Genomic DNA, 21,046 nt, shown 5'->3' with positions numbered 1-21,046 from the left:
CCAAAACAGCCAAGGAAAAAGGGAAGGCCATAAGCAGAAATTTCTGCACGCTGTTTAAAACTAAATATTTCTTAAGTTACCAATCCATATATAAGGTGAAAAATAATAAAATCAAAATTGTGTGGAGCACAGCTTACTGCCACTGGATTTCCTTTTACTTTAAATAAATTACACTTTTGATTTGTTTTTTCCCATTGGAATTACTGGAATTGTTCTGTAACTTCCCAGATTCACCATGCTGGATGAGCCATCAGCCCTGATCCAGAGGTTATTTTAACATCAGCTTGAATGGGAGCATGAAGTGCAGACCTCTTAACACTCTTCCTGAAAGTACATTGTAGATTGGTTTATCACACCTTTCCAGCAGTCAGGGTGGACCTCCTCCTAGGCATAGGAAAGATAATGGCGGGATTCTCTTTAGGGTGCAGCCTCTCTGGTCCAAAAATGGAGCAGTGTAGCCACCAGGAACCCCAGGCGCCTCTCTTCACATCTCTGTTTTGTCTCCTTCATTTTTTTGGCACTGTGATTCAGGAAAGGACTCATAGAAAATGATATACACATTCATGTGCTTTTTTTCAAGTAAAGGTATTCTCTTGAACTGGTCTTGAACTATATTGCAGAGACTAGCAGAAGCAGTGGCTATAGCCACTGGATGTGCTGGACCTTCAGAAAAGAGCAGGGTCTTGGGAAGCAGAAGATAAGACCTCTAAGTCCCATTGTGTTGCTGAAGAATAGGAATGTTGTGGTCCACAGGTGCAGTGTTGTGGCGGCACAAACCCACAAAGATGGATGTTGCCAAACAAAAAGCAAAGGTCGTAAAGAAAAGGTTTCTGCTGCAAGCCAGGTAGGAAACCTGGTGGCTAAATATAAATTATAGGGTAAATCAATGTATAACACTCTATAAAACAGTACAACTATCTTGAAAGTACTCCTGCTCTCCTACTTTAGTAGGATTATTATAGTGTGCCATTTAGAGACTATAATGTTGCAAACCCAACAAGCCTCCCAAAGGTGGAGGTTAGTCCCAATTGCTTTATTTGCAATTGGTACTCTAGAGCTCAAAGGCAGATGAGGATCATATTCCATAAGAGACTTGTTATGTTTTCATTCCCATTATATAAAATAGCTAAAGAGAGAGAGAGAAAGCTCTGCAGAGGGACAAAATAGCAGCATAAAAAGAGTGAGATCCCATCTTATAGAGCTGGACACAGATATTACAGTCTGAGAGAAATCTCCAAAGCAGATAGCCTTGGGACAGGTAAAGAAATATGTTGTCAGCAGTCTACACCAACTGCAAGGGTCAGCCCCAAAAAGACAGGAATCTGGTGATGCATTGCAACAAGTTAGCTTCTTGTCTTTGTGGCAGATGAGAGTTTCAGAGAGGCTCCATTGAAGATATGAGCACCCATGGCTCAGCCATATTTCTTCCCAAGGGTCACAAAGCCAAACATTAAAGCCTTCTTCCTGGAATAACTTTGGGACCATCAGAATTCTTCTTTCTGGAGAGTTTGTTTCTCAAATTTATGGGATTTCACAATATCATAATTTCAAGCCTAGCTTTTGGGTTTGTTTTTTTTCTCTCATCTTTCTTGGGATTTTTCTCTCCTGTTTTGAGGGTCAGGATTGTTTTGGGTTTTTGCTTGTTGTATATTCTACTGCTTTTGTTTATTGTGCTCAGGACATTTAGAAGTGCCCTTTATTTATGGTAAATAGAGCTTAGGAAATGCAACGTGTCAGGTAGAATTTGTTGCTGCAAACACTGTAAGTCCTTGTAAAAGCAGTGAGTGTGAAAATACATTTTCATGAATATGTCTAGTTTGACATGTCTTCTTTCAAGCAAGGAGAAAAATAAGACATGTGCTACCTTTCTTCATATACTCTTGTAAAAGAGAAGTATGCTCTATAATAACTCACTTTTATTAAGCAGTTTAGTATTAACATTGTTAAAATAAACTCATCTTTATGGTGATGATGTGACCAGTTGTTCTATTAATTCTCAAAGCCCTGTAGCCATACAGATCATGAAGGTGGGTATCAGAGGTTCTTTTTGCCTGTTCATTTTTTGCATTACTGAAAAAGGAGCTGATCTCTGAAATGTATCTGGTATGGATGCTGGTTCCCCAGTATTCACCACTAAGGGATCCACAAATGCATTCGTGTTTTGCCATAGTGCTTGCTTATGCAGGTCTGAGTGCTGAGCACTGGAAAAGGCTTAATAATGCAATAATATACAACTAATGCATTAATATACAATTGTGCATTGCACAAATGTGGCATCATAATTTTTCTGTAGTTTAAAATGTGCATAATTTTTCAAGTTACTTCCTTTTTTTTTTGCTATATGTAGCTCCATACAGAACAGATTCTCCCTCTGTGTATGTATAGCTGTGGTCTCTTTATCACAGATCTTCCTTGTGACTGCAGTCACACCAGTGCAGGGTAAAACATCAGCAAGAAAAATACAGAAAAATTGAATTGGAGAAGTCCCTGAATTACAGCTTGCATTGGCATGAGCAGAAGGTGAAAAACTTTGCAAAATAACTTTAGATCATGTGAATTACTTTCAAGTTTTTGCCACTGTATAGAGATACTACATCAAAACAATAGTCTTTCACAAACTTCAAATATCAAAAATAAATCCAGCAATAAAATAATAGATTAGATCATAGTCAAGCTTGAGCTGAGTGCAGTAAAGTTTTATTGCTTTGCACAAGCAAAAATGGAGGAAAACATAATTTTTCATATAAAGTCTTAGAACAGAATGGATGATTGCAAATGTATGACAGAAGAAGAATCAGTTCTGAACAAAAACCAGCATGCTGAGCATGTTAAATCAAACCAAACTCCACTTTATCTTATTTTCTCCACCCCACCTAACATACTACTTGCAAGCATAGAAAATTGTGGCTATTTCAGTGCAATTTTTTTTTTCTCTAGTGAAGTGATTCATTTATTCCTGTGGATGTCACTGATATCTACTGCTGTGTATTGCTTTTAAGTAAACTAGAGCTGTTGCCAACTGAAGTCACCCTTCTTTCTTTTTTCTCTCCTTTCTTTACTTTCTCTAGATGTTGTTTGAAATGCAAATTTTAGCAGCCCCAGTAGTTTGTACCTGAAAAGCATCTTGCCCCTATTGAAACAACACTGGTGGATTTCTTACTGATAACAGTCTTTTGCTGGATTTTGCATTCCGACCCAGAGTTTCTGCCCAAAAGAACGCTTCTCCCTTATCAGTCCCAGTCACTCATGGAAGTGAAGACGTCTGATTCTGACTGGCAAAAACAACAGAAGGGATTGAGTTTTACAGCCCTTGGGATTTGAGAGCAATTACTCTCAGCTACTGACAGCAGTGTCAGCATGCCCATTGCTGTGTCCCCACTGCAAGTCTGAGCAAGGAAGAAAATAAATGCTTGAGATTAAATTTCCCGTGGCTGGACAAATGATAAGGGAATTCCTCAATTACTTCTCTAATGCACTGTATTAAAAGTAGAAAAACTTGTCCATGTGTAAAAGAAGCTTTAAAACTAGAATATCATAGTCTCAGAGTGAGCTGTCATTTTGGCCAAGCCTTTTGTTCCTGTTTTTCTTCTTTTTTTTTTTCCTTTTCTTCCCATCCCAATGCTTTCATGCCAGTTGCGTTTGAAGGACTTAGAAAGAGTAGGGTTAATAACACTGTATTCTGAAACCATGGTCCCTCCAAGTTACTGACAACCATATTCTGTATTTAAAAAAAATCCTTATTGTCACAGTTTAATGAGTCCTTCTGTTCTTTGTCCTCATCCCAAGCTAAGAGAGTGATCCTCTTTACTTCTAAAACCTATTTTCTGACTTGCAATTTTTAGAGCCTTTAATTGCCTGTGTAAAGTTGTCTGCTTGCTTACCTTTTAAATTTATAGTTCAAACATTTCGCTTAAATAGTGTTTGTATCTTCCTTCCCCTGTCAGTGATCCTCAACAGTGCAAGTTAATTCCATGGGCAACACTTCTTGTATAGCCATTTAGTTTAATAATATCAGGGATGCTATTGATCCCTCCACCACTAGGACAGAATTCTTTTCTTAATGCATAGTCACATTTTAATGCAGATTATGAAATATCCAAGTTTCTGCTGCAAGCCCCATAGGAGACCTGATAGCTACATGTAAATTATAGGGTAAAATCAATGTATAACACTCTGTAGAACAGTACGACTCTCTTGAAATGCATGTTCAGTACAAAGGTTTAACCAGATTTTAGGTTTCAGTTGAACCATTTGACATATAAGTGAGGAGGATTGAAGCTTTGCAGAGCAGAAATTTGTCACAGGAATTGGTTGATTCTTTAGAGAGAGAAAGAACAATACTTGTATTCTGAAATCTGTATTTACAAAAGTCTGGGGGGAAAAAAATTCTAGAAAACCTGAAGCAACAATCAGTTTTATTTTGACACCTGCTTTCTGATGTGGCTTCATTTTAGGGACAGATCCTAGACTATACCATTGAGCTCAAATAATATTTAGCCCTTGACTGAAATAAGGAAAACATTAGATTTTGGTTAAGATTCATTTAAAGTCCTAAGTTAAGAAATAACTTTAATTGATTTAATTACATGGCTGAAGCTTTCCAGGTCTACTTGCAAAATCTTTATCATAACAAAAGTTATATTCACTCTTATTTTTACTTTTAGGGATGTAGAATTATTTCTTGTTCACAGTTAATAATTACTACATCACGTGATTTTTGGTGTATGACTCATTCAAGAGAAGGAGGGGAAAGCTGGGCTCTTCCTGTAGGCCTGCAAATATTTTTCACAATGTTCAGTTAAACTTTGGTAACCTAGTATAGACCTGGAACTTCCAGGGCTAAAACAATTGTGACTAAAAAATATGGTTTTACAGTTGAAGGTGGCATTTCACCAGATTTTCAGCCATTTCAGACCCTATCTTATGTTGCCTTAGGCCATGTCAGTTGTACCTCCAACACATTGTCTTGCTGACTTTAAGCCAGTGTAACTTAAGTCCAGAAGTCTCTGTTGGAATATCTGCTGTCTCTTGTGTTTCCGCAACGTTCCAGAGGATTAAACAAATGTTCCATATGATTCCCCTCTACTGCACATCATTAAACTGCAAAAGCTCTGGAGCTCATTGACACTGAATGTTGTAGATGTCAAAATTTACAAAATCAGGCAAATTCTTGGAATACAGATTTGTCACGGGTTATTAAACACATAGGAAGTTTCTGAGGAGCAGATTACTGGGCCCTCAGGAAAATGGGCAATTGCTATTGTTTGCTCTGGGTCCCCTGTGCTTCCTGGGCATCATACACAGACAGAATCACAGAATATCTTGAGTTGGAGGGGACCCACAAGGATCATCAAGTCCAATTCTCTTTCCCAGTCAGTTCTGAGGACCATACGACGATGTTTGACTTATGAAAGTCCAGCTGTTCTTGTGCTTTTTTTGGTATCCATTTAAGAGATTAAGTTATATATTATGTTATTATTTTCATATTTAGAAGCTTGAAAGTTACAGTGGAGATTAAGGATATACTGGAGGAAGAGTCTAGGGATATGCACAAACAGTGCTGCTGTACTGAAACCATTGTGGATATATCTTTTGCTTTTCCATGTAGCAGAATGTTTAGATGTCATATTTTTGTTGTAAGAGAGCTAAAATTTTGTGGTAAATGATATAGCTGATATAGTAATTGAAGGTTAAGTTGTATAGAATTTTCTTGCAGTATTTTAATTTAATTTTTTTTTCCAAAGGCTGTTATTGTTATTTTAAAATGTTTTTATTCACAATTTTGAACGAGTTTATTTTAGAAAATTAGCTTGTTACTCTGGAGATGGAGAATGTAATTTATTTTCAGAAAAATAAAATATACATTTTTCAAGCTGAAATTATTTGAACTTTCTCTTCATGTGACATCCTAAGATAAACTAAAATGTGTGAAAATTACTGCTAAATTCAGTATTTAACTGATAATTTTTAATAATTATAAAGAAGAGCTAGAAAGCTAATTGGTCTGGAAAGCAACACAGATCACACATGAAATATCCTAATTCTCTTCTCTTGCTAAATTACACCAAACAGTACGTCACCTGCAATTAGAAACAGAATCTGGGATAATCATTAATTTACTCACTATTTTCTGCTTGTCCAGCTGAGTTTTTCACCAGTGATGTCACATTTTCTAGCCAGCCAGCAGACTGAAATATCACTGTCTTGTTTTCTTTCAGGCTTTCTGCTTCAAAATGTAAACTAGGCAAACGCCTCATATATCTTTTTGTTTTGAATATACCAATTGCTTAATTATATCAAGGTCATCTTAACACTTTTGCTGGGTCTTGCTGCAGTATTCAGCAGGACTGAATGCATTGCCAACTCTGTAAAAAGCCTTGTAGCAATAACCCTGTCAACGTTTCCAATATTCTCAATCTAAGCTCAAGAAGTGATGGTTCTGTTAATAACTCCAGTACAGCTGAAAAGGGAAAAGGCTGGAGGAAAAATTCATTCTCTATTTCCTTTAAGCTTGGAAGGAAAGGATGGGGGAAGGAAAGAAATTGAAAACCAGTTTCCCCACTCCTAAGTAAGAGAACTCCATTGTAATCCTGAGTTCATTTACACATGCTTAGCTGCATTGGCACACCAGGCATTTAATTTAACATATTGATGATAATGAATTTTTATATCAAGGAAGGAGACAGGGAGTTCAGAATTTAATGGAATCTGCCTTTGAATTTTCTTGATGATAGTATTTTACTTTTCCATGTCCTTCATCTCCAGCTTCCTAAAGCATATTCCAGAATGCCTGAACTCACGACTGAAAAGAGCTATGACCATAATGAACAGACCTTGTACTTTCTGAATTAATTAATTCAATCATACATGCCTCAGCCCTTGCTTGCAGGGGTTTGCCAAAAATAGATTCAACTTGTGAAAGCTCAATATTAGTGTGGCCGGGAAGGCTGGGAAGGTCTTTCCTTTCCCAGGCACTTCCTTTCTGACCCTTTTCACCACGTTCACCTGGAGTGTCCTCAAGAGAGGAGAGTTGTATCAATTCGGTCATGCAAAAAGCAGATTATGTTCATTTCTACCCATGCAAAGCAAACAGCCTTAGCTAATTTAACAGCACTCAGCAAATTGTGCATAGTTGGTTGGAGCAGGGAGTGAGGGTGAATACATTACCATTACATTGGTAGTGCAGAGGAATTTGGGTAAGTAAGTAAGAAGTTGTCACACTAAGCCTCACAATTCCAGTTTGAATAGTACCAGTCCTTAGGGATAGATTTTTAAAGCTGTAGGAATTCTGCTGACATTGATGGATTACTTGGTGTCTCTTCAAACCTTTCATGTTTCTTTAATATGGGAAAGTCAATTATCTGTTATCCCAAAACAGTTGCAACTTGGCATGTAAACAGATGGGTCCATTGTTTCAGATTTGGTCAGACACTTCCTTTGACTCTGTAAATTTAGCATTTATGTGGAAGTCAATGATCTATCCTCATTGTGATTGTATGAGTTATACAGACTTTTCAAAGAGAGTAATAAATGGGGCCAATGCTCAAAATTTATATCGAGGGGGATCAGAGTCAAGAAAGCTCCATTTGTAAAATGTGCATTTGTTCTTCCAAAAATGCCCGTTAAATGCTTTCAACTGCTGAAGAAAATGCTTATGAAACACTTGTAAGGGCTGTAGTATTTCATACACACAACAGAAAAAACTAATGGAAATACCAGGGATTTTTGGTTTTTTCTTTCTTCTATAACACTGGCAAGCATTCATGTGCAGCATGTCTAAATGTTCACAGACCATCAGTAAAAAAACAGTATACTTGTTTCTGGAAAACAAAATTGGCAATAGGAGATCTTGGAGGGTGTGCAGAAAACTGCAGTGTGAATAACAAGGAGAAAAAAAAAGAAAAAGAATAGCAAACATATTCCCCGGACCTTTTAGTGGCTCAACATTTAACCAAAGTTAGAAAGATGTAACAGGGTTACTGGAGGTTTCTTTCATGCATTTGTAGCAAGCTGCATAATTCTTCACAATTTCCTACTAAATTTTTCAATAAATCAAAGCATCATTTTCTGAGCATTCTTTCTGTAACCTTAGCAACAAAAGCAGGAAGAGGGAGAAATTGCAGATGGAAATCCTATCTGTCTGATCTCATCTAGGCGGAGCAGTAAAATGCCTTGAGGGATAAAATGCCGTGATCTCTCAGAGGTATTCTGCTCCAGTACAGATAACAAAGCAAGCTGTTCCTCAGGTTCTTCCTGCTCCAGGCAAAGTATGGATTCCTCTCTTCTGGTGTATGAAAAGTGTCTTTCAGTGCTAGAATGGACATAATCTGGCTCCAAAGTGCTACTGCTTAGTTTAGCCATATCCAGGAGTGGGCCAACAATCTGGTTTACATAGGTCAACAACCTGGTGGGTATTCATTTTGAGGATATAACTTTAGGGGTATAATATTGGCTGGCACAGTGGATTATAGCAAGTTTGGTGAGGATGTTTGGAACATCTTCATTCCATAGTCATAAGTTAGTGCACCCTATGTCCCTATTTGTCTAGAAAACAAAATCTCTAATTCTTAGAATTGTAAAATTAGTATGTAGTTGAAAGAAACAGCAATTCATTCCTGAAAATTTTTTTCAATAAAACTGGAAATAGAACTTTTGATTCTATCATTTACTCATTAGCAGTGTATAAAATGTTGATTTTTTTTATATCAGGCATATTGTTCCATCACCTTGGAAATCAACGTAATTTCTTAAATACACTGCAGAGGTTTTGTTTCTTACATAAACATTCAATAAAGGGTAGTACACATCTGTATACTGCTCCAATAATGTATATTAATTTATATTAAATGTTAGGTGACTGTGATTGCTAAAAGAGGCTGGAGTCTGTACAAGTGCTTTTCTTTTTTAGTTGTAGCTAATATTGAAATTGGAGGTGAAATTCAGCTCTTCAGTTTGGAAACCTAAGTATAGATGCATGTGGCATTGACGAGGTACATGCAAGTTTTTCCTAGGGCATGTAGTCATAGAACAAGGGGAAATGTCTTCAAACTGAAAGAAGGTAGGTTTAGATGAGATATTAGGAACAAAGTCTTTGCCATGAGGATGGTGGGCACTAGAACAGGTTGTCCAGAGCAATTTGGATGACATCCCTGGAAGTGTTCAAGGCCAGGTCGAATGGGCTTTGAGCAATCTGGTCTGGTGGAAGGTGTCCCTGCCGATGGCTGGGGAATTGGAACAAGATGATCTGTAAGGTCTCTTCCAACACAAACTGTTCTATGATTCTGTGATCAAAGTTGTTGCAAATTTAAGGTGAAAGTTACCTAGCTATAGATGTCTAATTTTAGGCCGTTGTTGTACTGAATGGTCCACTGCCACTCCTGTAGGGTAAGGCTCAGCTGTAGGTCCTGAATCATATCTGCAGTTTTCAGATGGCCCTGGGTTCCTCCTGTGCTTACTCAATTAGATCTCATCCATGGTCAGTACAGGCAGTGCAGTTAAAGTGTGTATTCGATTTGTTCTAAAGCAGACCTGAATGAGCTGGCAAGTCTTCACTGACAGCATTAATAGATCTGTGGTTCTGAGAATGGATGCTTACAAACCCAGCTCTTAGGTAGACAGCTGCACTGAAGTATCTGACCTGCACACCAAACAACAAGCTGGTCATCTACCTATTTGTTCATCTGAGTCTGAAGACAAAAGATGCAGATTTTTTTTTTTTTTTTTTTTTTTTTTTTTTTTTTTTTTTTTTCAGATATAGCAATAAATTGTATCAAGCAAAATAAAAACAGCATGTTTCTGGTCAAGGTCAAAATGTTGAAATTCCTCCTCTCTTTTCCCTCTCCCTACCTTAGTTAACACTCCACCAACCACACCTCAGTAAAAAAAGATTGATTTGAAACACAAGTAAAATCTCATGTCTTCATCTTTCACTGGTTTTCGGTGCTTAGATGTTTGGCATCACTTCTGTTGCTTGAAATTGTCAAAAGACACCTTTCAACTCAAAAATAATTCTGTAATGCCTTGTGTTTTATCTTCTTAGTGTCCTGTATTTAGATGAAAGACAAAAAAGGAAATACAAGTTTATGCAACATTCTGCTTTGGATTGATTTACTCTGAAAGAGCAATTTAGATTTAGAAGTTATATACAAGAAAAAATAGCATCTATCAAAACCAAAACGATGTGTTGGTATAATTTTGAAATACTTGAGTATATTGGATCAACTGCACTCTAAGTGAATTTGAAGACAGTACTTTTCAGAGACAAGAGAGGGAGGATATTATTTAGCATCCTGATCTTGTCTGGGTAATTGTGAAGTGCACTGAGTATTCCTCTTGATAAAAACAAGAGTGCAGATTCTGCAGAAAGCTTCTTTGGAGCCTGATGTCAGGCAAAGGCAGCAACTTGGACACACCTGTCTAGGCAACATGTAACTCATCAAGCATCTCAATTAAATATGATGTCTTAGAGTTGTGGCAGTAGAGTTCTCAAGGGATTTATTTATTTTATTGAGCATGACTGCAAGATCTGATAACGAAGCATTTCTGTGACAAGTCCTTAAGAAATGTGGCTGGTGATAACAGTTTCGTAAAACTGTACATAGCAGTTTTGTTCAATATTCTTGTGTACACAATCCTGACTGAAATGCTGTTACAGATGTATACAGAAAAATACATGTGAATGAAGCAAAATGCATACTTTTTCCAAACAAAAGAGCAGGACAAACTGCTACAGGCTACCCACTTTCATAATCACTGTCTTTCTCTGTAAGCCATGAATGGTGATTTGGAAACTTTGTATATTGTTTGCACATTTCATCCAGTCCCATGTTTTAGTAACTAAAGCTTCAGGTGTGTTGCATGTGAGAGCTTAACTAGAAAGTGCTGTGGTTAAATAAATTATCAGTTTGTTTGCAATCTGTTTAAAACCAGTGCTTCCCAGGGAAGCCGTGGTGATGCAGTTTGTCCTGTGATGCCCAGGTTCTCCTATGACCATGGTCTGGCTATATGCTGACCAGCACACAGCTGGACTGAAACAGCATGGCTTTGACAAAGACCGGTGCTGAGCGAGGTGTATATGAGACACCTTTAAAAGCTTCAAAATAAGCTTTATCCCTACAGGTAAAATGCTACTGCAGTAATTAACCCATGGCCTGTATCAACTTTGTATTGATTCTATGTGTTCCTACAACTGATTGCCCTACAATTTTGGCTCAAAACCCTGATGGATCCCTGAACCATGGTATCGACAGCTCGAGAACAGCATCACACACCAGTGAGTGTGGAGGCAGCTTCCTGCACTGTCCTACAGAAGGCCCTGATCAACTATACCTGCTAGTATCAACTTAATGCTTCAGATCTTTAACACTTAAACCAATTTGTATTTGCCATTTGCCCTCCTCATGTGAGGGCTCTCGCTTGCTGTTTTCCTCCTGTCTCTTCCTGCCAAAGAACAGGAAATAAGGATGACTTACATCTCCTGCCATTTGAATATATACTGCAGGAATACATTGGCTATAGAGAGTTTAGAGTTGCTCTAATGCCTGGATGGGAAAAAAATAAGAGGATGTATAATATTAAACTGAACTTATTATATATTTAGGGGGAGGAAAAAATTGCCTGTGTGGCTATAAGTAGGTCAAAGTACCTATGCTCAGAAACACACTGTTTGTTATATTCCACACAGGAAGTGGATCTTTAGAAGACTAAAATACCAAATCTTTAAAAGCTAACTAGATAGAAGTGTAGTTATTTATTATATTATCTGGAGTCATAAGCCCCCAAGAATGGAGCTGGTAACAGATTTGGTGTCATAACCACTAATGCTCTGTAGCCTAGACCTGGAAGATAGTTTTTTATGTTTACAAAAAGTCATTTTTGCAGTTTCAGTTTCATGAACCCTTCAGTCATTTATACATATCTAAAAATGAGAATATAAACTCTAAAACCTGTGTCATAATTACACCAAAATAAAATTTCTGCTAGACATTTTTTGGGTCATTGTATTGATATGGTTCTTTTTATTTTCTTTTAGTGGAGAGGATGCTATGGAGCAATTAAGACTTATTTTCAGAATGTTGTTTCTCAGACTTCTGCTCCAGCAAATCAGGAACAAAACTGCATAATAAATATTTCCCTACTCTAATTGAGTTTTGAATGACTGGTGATTTGGCTTTTTTCCTTTCTTAAGTAAGGCATTGCAGAGATTTTTGCTCTCTTGAAGCTTGTCTCATATGACAAGACAGTCCAAAGGGCTTTATAAGCCTGCTGTAATGACCCCTAAATAGGCTGACAGTTTTATAGCAGTCCCCAAGAGGGAAGCTTCCTTTCAAAAGCAGCTGAATATCATGGAAAAGGCAGTGACTCCACATTGACTTTTCACAAAGCCAGAAAGACTAAATGGCTTTTTGGATTAATAACAGTTTTATGGCATCCTTCTCTTGCAGAATGTCTGTCAGCATGTGTGACCCTCCATTATAGGTGCTGTCAGGAGCTCAGAAAAGTGCAGTTTAAAACCTGGGAGCTTAAGTTGTTATAGAGCTGTGTAAAGCCATGTGTCTGCATAGGGGAGAGAGATGTGAGATAAATCCTTTGTTTTATCCCAGCTGATGACATCATTTAATGTTTACCATAAAAACCTCCAGATGTAAATCTGTGAGATTCTGGGCAAAGTGACTTCCACACTGGCCCTAATGAAAACCTCTGCACACACACAGTAGGCTTTCAGGACTCTGCAGAGCACTCGTATAGCCTCTTCTTGGAGAATATAGTGTGAGATGACATTTTAAATACCAAAGCACTCAGACACAGAATTTCCTCTTCAGTTAGATTGGGTTCCTTTCATTCATTTGTCATTATATTGGCTGTTAAATACCGGGTTTTCTAGTGTTTGTGTAATCAACAGTGATATTCACAAGCTGTCTTCAGGTTCTGCTCACAGTTGATGCTGAGTATGTATGCAATGCCCATATTGCTATATATATGTATATTCCCTTAGTTTCTCCCATATTGGATATTCAAAAAAGAAAACAAAAAAAAAAAAAAAAAACCCACCCCAAAACAACAAACAACAAAACAACAGGTTGCCGTTTTGTCATTGTGAAAGCAGCAAGTCACTGTGAAAGCAGTTCTTTAAATTGCATGTTTCCTCAGTAGATTCATACAGAACAAAGACTTTTGTTAAGAAATTGAACAGCAGAGAGTTCATCCTTGATGCAAAGCACTTATGAAATTGGTAATTTTGATCACCTTAGAATGATAGAGTTTCCTAAGCAGCAGCCCCTATATGTATCCTCTGTAAGACTTTAGTGTTGTAATCCACATGTAGCTTATCTACTGAAATTTGAGCTTTCACATTTCAAGAGGCCAGTTCAAGTTAAGTATTCCTTAGGGTTCTTTGATTATCAGATCCTATAAACCTGTAATTCATAGCATTGCTTGTTATGATTGTAATTGCAGTATTCTGTTAAAATGAGTTATATGGCAGCAGCATGCAAAGTGTCTCTATCCCCATTTTCCCTGGCCTTAATTTTCCCACTAGGACCCCATCTGAGGATAGGTGATTATTTCTTGTACTGTCTCATCTCCTGTGCTAATGGCTGGTGTGCTAGGGATATTCTCCATGTGTCCTTGCCACCTGCCCCTGTCTCAGTCAGTGTCTGCCTAAAGAAAATGTGAATAAATGAGGAAAATCAATTTCAACACCATACACACATGCTTCTCCTGCCCAGGTAATATGGAGTGTGACTGTGCATCTCTCTTGCCCCTTCTCGGTGCCCAAAATGTGCTGTTGAGAAGAGGTTTTCCATCACCTGCAATGCAGAGCTAGCTCAAGTCCTACCCAAGCTGTCACCTCTGTTCTCCCCCTTGAGCTGCTTTTAGCTGGTGGGGACTAAAAGCAATTTTCTAGCAAAAGTCTGAAACAATTCAGAAGTCAATTTTGGCTGTATTTTACTGACATGATAGGCAGAGATACCATAAGAGAGCAGCCAGCATTACATGGGATTCGGTAAAAGTACAAATAGTTTTGAGGAAGCTGTTTTTGCTGTATGTGTGCAGAGACATCTTGATGCTGTCTTATTTAAATAGAAAGTGTGTTTTGGTTCTACAAAATAGATTGCCAGAACTTCTTTATTCCTTAGGGAAGTAATTTTAATTGCTAGCTTATTTCCTTTCTCTAAATACCCAAAGTATTGTTATCTTTGCTTCTTTTTGCTGAAAAGTAGTTTGTTTTAAAATATGAAGTCTCATGTTTTCTCCTTTCAGTGTTTCCATTATAGTCTACAAATGCACCTTTTAAAAACCACAATTCTCTGATTAATTTCATAGGTTATTAATCTAGAAATGTTTATACTCAGAAGTAAAGACGACTTTCTGAAATTAGTAATTGGTGATAAATTGTCTCAGAACTAATTTTTGGGGCAAATACTAGCAGCAATTTCAGTTATTTTAGAAATAGACCTAGTCTGTGAGTTTGGCAATATTAGAGCAATTTGTTAATATATTTTGTTAAAAATCAGATACCAGACCTTCCTTTCGCAGTAATAAAATTAAGCATCTATAAAGTCTACCTCTATATTTTTGAGGGCTTCAGAATTTTTTCATTATGTTGTCATGCCAATTGAAGTTGGAAATGCAATTTTAATAAGTAGCATATTTAAAGGGACAACAGTTATCAAATTAAATGCAGTCTTGTTGTCTTCTATTGCATCTGGCAGTAGTTCATGGCACTTGATCACAAATATCTGAAGATGAGGATCCTTGGATGGGATGATTGATTGATTGATTGATTGATTGTTTTTTCATTGATAATGTCACAAACAATGTTCCAGTACTGGGAGAAGGCAGCCAAACAATCTGCTGAAATGTAACAGCCATCTGGTTGGCTGATCTATAATAATTTGTCTTGTTAATCTTCTCTCCTCTTCTCTCCTCTTCTCTCCTCTTCTCTCCTCTTCTCTCCTCTCCTCTCCTCTCCTCTCCTCTCCTCTCCTCTCCTCTCCTCTCCTCTCCTCTCCTCTCCTCTCCTCTCCTCTCCTCTCCTCTCCTCTCCTCTCCTCTCCTCTCCTCTCCTCTCCTTTTTCAGCTACAGAGAAAGCAAGACTTTTTCTGCAGCATACTACTGTGCAAGAGCAGAGCTCATTCCTGGGTGTGCCAGCTGCTTTTTCTCTGGCTGAAGTCATTAGTTTTCTTCAATTACAGCCTTACAGAGAGAGAGCTTGAGAGATGGCAGAACTTCTTGTTCAGTAATGTCTGTGGTTTGTATCGAATTGAATCCAGTATTTAAAAACAAAATATTCATGCAGTTGAATTCAACAGTGACTCTTACTCCTAAGTCTTGTTTGATAATATCATCTGTCTCCTAGAGATTTATATTACTTTCAATTTCTGTTAAAGAAAAAATATGACAGGAAAAGAATTAAATCTAAAAAGTCCCATGTTTATGTATGTGATTTTATCATCATAGAATCATGGTGTCTTACTTCACTGAGAGGGAGCTTATTGTTTCATGTTTGTTTCAGTACTATTTTCATGTGCTTCTTTGGCCAGAATCTCAGTTAATAATTTGAACTAATGTCAGAGGCATAATGTAGTTGTTACTTTTAAATATCACATATAGTTAATTTTTGTTATCTTGATTGTGAGAGATTACATCACACATTGGAAGACTTAATCTCTTAAGGGACAGCAATTACTGATGAAGTGAGTATGTGATATTTGACTGTATTTGAGATTATCTGTATATGTAATATATGGAACAAATACTGAACACCAAGTATTTAAAGAAGGCTTAATCCTCAGTTGTGCTGAACTTTTATGAGTAGTGCATGTATTCAGCTTTCCTGAGAAAATTCATTTGTAGTTGGAGAAGTATGGGAATATATTCCAAGTCTCATCAGACAATATCCCTTATGAAAACTAAGAAATTAATCTCTACAATCTACAATAAGATGGCAACTCAGCATCAAGTGTTTCCTGAGGTTAAAAATAACTTGTTTCCCCAAAAGAAAAGTTTTATGAGAGATGTTCTAATAAATATTCCCTTTATAGTCGCAAAGGTTGCCAACAGTAATCCTCATAGCTGGTGCAAAGAATATCTGGAGAAATCCTTTGCTTTAATGCTGTACTGTTCGGTAGAAGAAAGGTGCTATGTACTTCATATACATGAAGTACAGTAAAAACAGTATTTGAACAGAACTGCACATCCAGAGAACCAATGGGAGATAATGCTCATATCCCCCAAATACCTGAAAAACAAAGAAAAAATAAAAGCTTTCTTGAAGCAGTTAAGTGTATGTTCTCTGCTTTCTCTGCATGTTCTTCCTTTCAGTAACATGCTTCTATGTCATTAATAGATACTGAAAAGTTTGTTTCTTGTCCTAATTGTATTTACATATAATTCTAATTATCAGCAGAACTCTAAATCTGTCTCATATGACTATTAAAACTCTTTTCTTAATTGAATAGTTTACATGCAAATTCATATAAATTCTTAAGCATTTTTCCATCTTCTTATGTAGTACCTACCTGGAGGGAATGGAGTGTCTTATGAAGCAAGTACAATCAACCAAAGCATATAAACAGGTCTGACAGAATGAAAACTCGTACGTATCTAATGATACCAATAAAATCGTATTTATGAAAGACTCCAAGAACTTCATTTCCATGGTAATGCAAATTAGAAACTATGAAGGCAGTGACTTGGAACAGAAGCTTGGATCCTAACCTTACTGGGTGCTCCCAAGCTGCTCACATCAACTTTACTAGTTAGCTGCTTGTGCCTTTTTGTTTCTGATTGTAAGTTTACAGATGGGATTAAAAAAAATTAGGATGTGAGAGAAAAATCATTAATAGTATATTCATAAAATGCTATAAATATTATTAATTAATAAAATTCTGCATTTATTATTAACAAAATTCTGCATGAAGGCTATGAAGAACAATTCTGTCTTCCTTCTATCATTCAAGTGGAAGCAAATTTGCTTCCCTCTGGAAGTATCTAAGATTATTTAACTTGAAATAAATACTAAACAAGACTTTTTATACACAAAACTTGGTAGACATAAGTAATTCCTCACACAGTGCCAAAATCTTGAGCTGCAGGCTATAATTTAAGTGTTTGATTTACAAGCTATATGACGAATCTGCTTTGGGCATGGGTCAAGGTACCATTTAAAACATTCTGATAGAGCTACCAACTAGGCTCAGTGCTAGAGCCTTCCAGTTGTGGAGGTGGGGGCTTAGGTACTAGAAATTAACTGGAGTAGCTTTCTTAGCAATAAAAAAATTGAAACACAAAATAAACTTTCACAGTTTTGACTATGGTTTAAATATTGTATGTTTATCTGAAACAAACCGCTTGGTAATTATTTGTTATTTGTCTCTGGAGCTCTTTCCTTGAGACTTGGTAGGCCTTAAATGTGACCATTATTTACTAAGGAAATTCCCAGTCAGAATGATAAATTGGACTGGGAATATATATATTTGTTTTCAAATCCTTTTACTTTACAGTACCTCCATTGTATACATGGCAGTAATAACTGTTTGTGTTGACCATTAAAGGAGGAAAGAATTTGGTAAGGTGACTGGCTTTTGTCATCTTCCTGACAGTATAGTTTTAATTATGTTTACTTGTGTGACTAACCTAGGGCTGGTGAAGCCATTAAAAATTGCTTCTTCAGAATTTTTACTGAGATTTACTGTACATATAAAGTACATCCTGGCATACAAAGTTCAGCAGAAGACACAGAAATTGTCAAGGAGAAAAGAACCTGATTATATCTGCAACTGCTTTAGTAAAATGCGTCAGTAATGGTGTTAATATAGGATCAAATCCAGCTGAAACAGGATTTATGGTCAATATGTTTAATCTAGGACGTGAATGATGTCATCTAGAATATAAATCCTTGCCAAGTATGTCTCCAGCTCAGTATCATGTCAGTAGGAATTGGTTGTGTATGATGTGGGGCTGTGTGGAGGGGGTGTCAGGTCCACGTGGCAGCATGGCCTGGTGTGAGGGTACTCCCCTGTGGCTGACTGGATATAGGAGGTAAAGCAGGAGAGGAACTTCTCCATCACCAGGGTAATTCTAAATTCTGAGTCTGCCTCTTCCATTTTCTATGGTACTGTGTATTTTCTGAGTTTATTTTAATTTTCAAACTCTATCATTGAGGCTTTGGGTCTTTTTGCTTTGTCTCAAAAGGGGAGGAAGCAAGGAATGAACTAAGAAATACTAGCGTTTACTACTTTCATAGTATTACTTGTAGCTATTCAGCAGAAAGCTGGCAATGCTGTTGATTTAAATATTTTATGGTTGCAACAGCTTAGTTTGAGTGAAGGAAGACTGGAAATCTGAGACATGTTTCATTGTTTGCCTCAGACCACACACTTTTTTTCTTTTCTCTGTCTTATATAGGAAGGTACAGACCTTCACAGTAATTGACCTTAACAGAAATTTGCTGTGAGGAGAGCATGACAGCAACTACTGCATCTTTAAAAACCACAAGAATTAGGAAGATTTCTTCTACAAATATGTATATATTTGTCTGTCTTGGAGGGGAAAATCTACAGTAAACCAAACATTTGGAGATTTAAAATAAAATAGAATTGTAAGCCTACAGCTATTAGAAATGTTTTGGATGTTCTTATATAGGATAGTCTATTGAATTATGGTCAGAAATGTTAAAAAATACAATTTTTTTAAGGTGCTATCTGTGAATGGTTCCCATGGCTTTGTTAGAGTGTGGCCCTTGTTACAGGAACTGTCCATCTTTCCTCCAAAGCCATCAAATATTTTGCCATAGATTTCACTGGTTATTACAGAACACGTATGATTGGGATTTGTGATAGTGAACATTATAATCATAATATAAGATGATTGCTTGAGGTAACTGCCTTGTCAGCTGCTGATGGTTGGGAGCAGAGCTGTCTCTGCAACATATTTACAGTTTGTGCTTTTTTCCTTCATTACTGAGTTTCTTTGAGGAGCAACAGGACTCAGTATTTCAAGGGTGAGTTTTATAGCTAAGGTGCATCTTCCATTATAATCTGGTTTTCCTATGTTTTTTCCCTTTTTCAGGAGGACACAGATCATAATTATTATACATCAAGGACATATGGCCCCTATGATTCTACTAGCCGGGATTTGTGGGTCAATATAGACCAAATGGAGAAGGACAAAGTAAAGATTCATGGGATCCTTTCCAATACCCACCGTCAAGCAGCAGTAAGTTATTTTACCATTTTCTTCTTTGACTAAAGACTTTGGATATTTTTCCCCAGGGACCCACACAGCACTATTACTAAGTACCATGACTACTGCTCACAGAGCTATATCTTTGAATTCTAGTTAAGCTGTGGAAGTCTTTACACTCTTGTTATCACTTGATTCCAAGTTGCCTTTTTGAACCTTCTGTAACAGTCATTCAGAGGTGCCTTTACAGATATATTTAAAATTTTCCTCATAAGGAATCCTTCATAAGGATCACAATCTATCAAACAATAAACCACTTGCATTGCTGAAATCGGAGGGAATTTTACTGTTGAGTTTAATAGTGATAGAGTTGGGTTCAGGATGAAGTTGATGAAGTTTTAAGTCTCCCACGGAACGTATGTGGTGTGTTTGCACTTCTATTTTATATGAGGTGTCACGCTTATATTTCCTTTTGGGACAACTGATAAAGCTCATGAGAATGTCATATAGTAACAGAAATTATGTGATCACAATTTTAGGTTATCAGCATATAAATAAATTGTAGCGTGAATAACAATCATATTTAACTTATTGTAATCGTTGCTGGAAAAAATGGGTATGAAAATAACGGGCTTACACACTTAGGAATGGAATAAAATACTCTGTAATTTAAAGATTATATTCTCTGTTCTCATCTGTGGCTAGAAGCTGCATACATAGAAGAGCCAATATTAGCACAAATTAAATACAGAAAATTACAGCTCGGAACTGTGGCTCATGAGATTCTTGTTTCATCCATTCACCAACTTAGCTCCAACAAAAAGTCCTTGGGTTTTGCCAGTTTAAAACAAAATCTAGTGAATGCCTTACTTAAAAGTTGTACACTTTTTAAAGATGCAGGTGTGTTTAACAGCTTTAAAGCTAAGAGAAAGCCCAAGTTTAATTCGTCTTTTCCTTTGTTTATCTGTTATCACCCTGGTACAAGCCAGGTGACTGCTCAGAGGGATGCAAGAGGCAGCAGAAAGAAATACTGTGGTGACACTGACTGTGCCGTAATCAAACCTCTCCTGATGGGAGAGAGTTTTTAAAGTCCTTGCCAGGAGTTCCAGAGACAAACAGGGACTCTCAGCCTTCGCTGCTTCTCGATAGTTGTTTATTAAGTCTTATCAGAGAAAAAGAGTCACTAGCATGATTCAGACACAGCACAAAGCAGAGAATGCAGGAGAAAAGCCCAATTATCAAGATTACACAGCCTTTTTAAAGATAAATTAACCAATGGTTACTAAAAACGTACATTATATTTACTTTTCTACCAATTATTTAATAACACAGCCAGGAACTGCGGAATTCTTTGTCCAATCATCCCAAACTACTTTTACTGCAGAATATGGAGTAGTAGAACAAGAAGAAGGTTTGGAGAACAACAACAATCCTCCATTTTGATGGGTTCTGCTTTTGTCTATTTACTACATTAACAAACCCAAAACCTCTAAATTTTTCACCCTGTGACAATCTTACATAGTAGTCTGTCACCTAATTTACACTAGTACAGTTTCTAGTTCTTTTCTAATAGTAGTCAGTTTTTTCCATGGACAGAGGTCAAAAGCTGTGTTGTTCAGGGAGGTGAAACCCCTCAAAACAGGCAGAGACATATTCTCTGCACTCTGGGTTCCTACACTGTGGTATTTAAGTTAGAATACAGAAAGCAGAGTGAGGTGATAAATCCAGCACATCTAAGTGTCAGAGAGTCCAATGCAAAAAATATATCCTTCATAGTTAAAAGACCATAGGCAGTCAGGGTTAATGCAAATGCAGAGGGTTCAGACAGCTACATATCTTTGGGGCAGACTTAATAAA

General features: G+C 37.0%; 1 protein-coding gene across 1 annotated transcript in view; it reads left to right on the top strand.

The window, feature by feature from the left end:
• PLXDC2 (plexin domain containing 2) overlaps positions 1-21,046 on the top strand; it is a 268,004-nt gene that overhangs the window by 123,331 nt on the left and 123,627 nt on the right. The window contains exon 3 of the mRNA XM_048295506.1: positions 19,076-19,222. Coding sequence (XP_048151463.1) covers positions 19,076-19,222 — 147 coding nt within the window. The remainder of the gene's footprint in view (positions 1-19,075; positions 19,223-21,046) is intronic.

Source organism: Corvus hawaiiensis, chromosome 1 (genome assembly GCF_020740725.1).
Source record: "Corvus hawaiiensis isolate bCorHaw1 chromosome 1, bCorHaw1.pri.cur, whole genome shotgun sequence".
NCBI classification, from domain to species: Eukaryota; Metazoa; Chordata; class Aves; order Passeriformes; family Corvidae; genus Corvus; species Corvus hawaiiensis.
The sequence above is the reverse complement of the archived record's forward strand: the minus strand, read 5'-3'. Positions and strand labels throughout refer to the sequence as shown.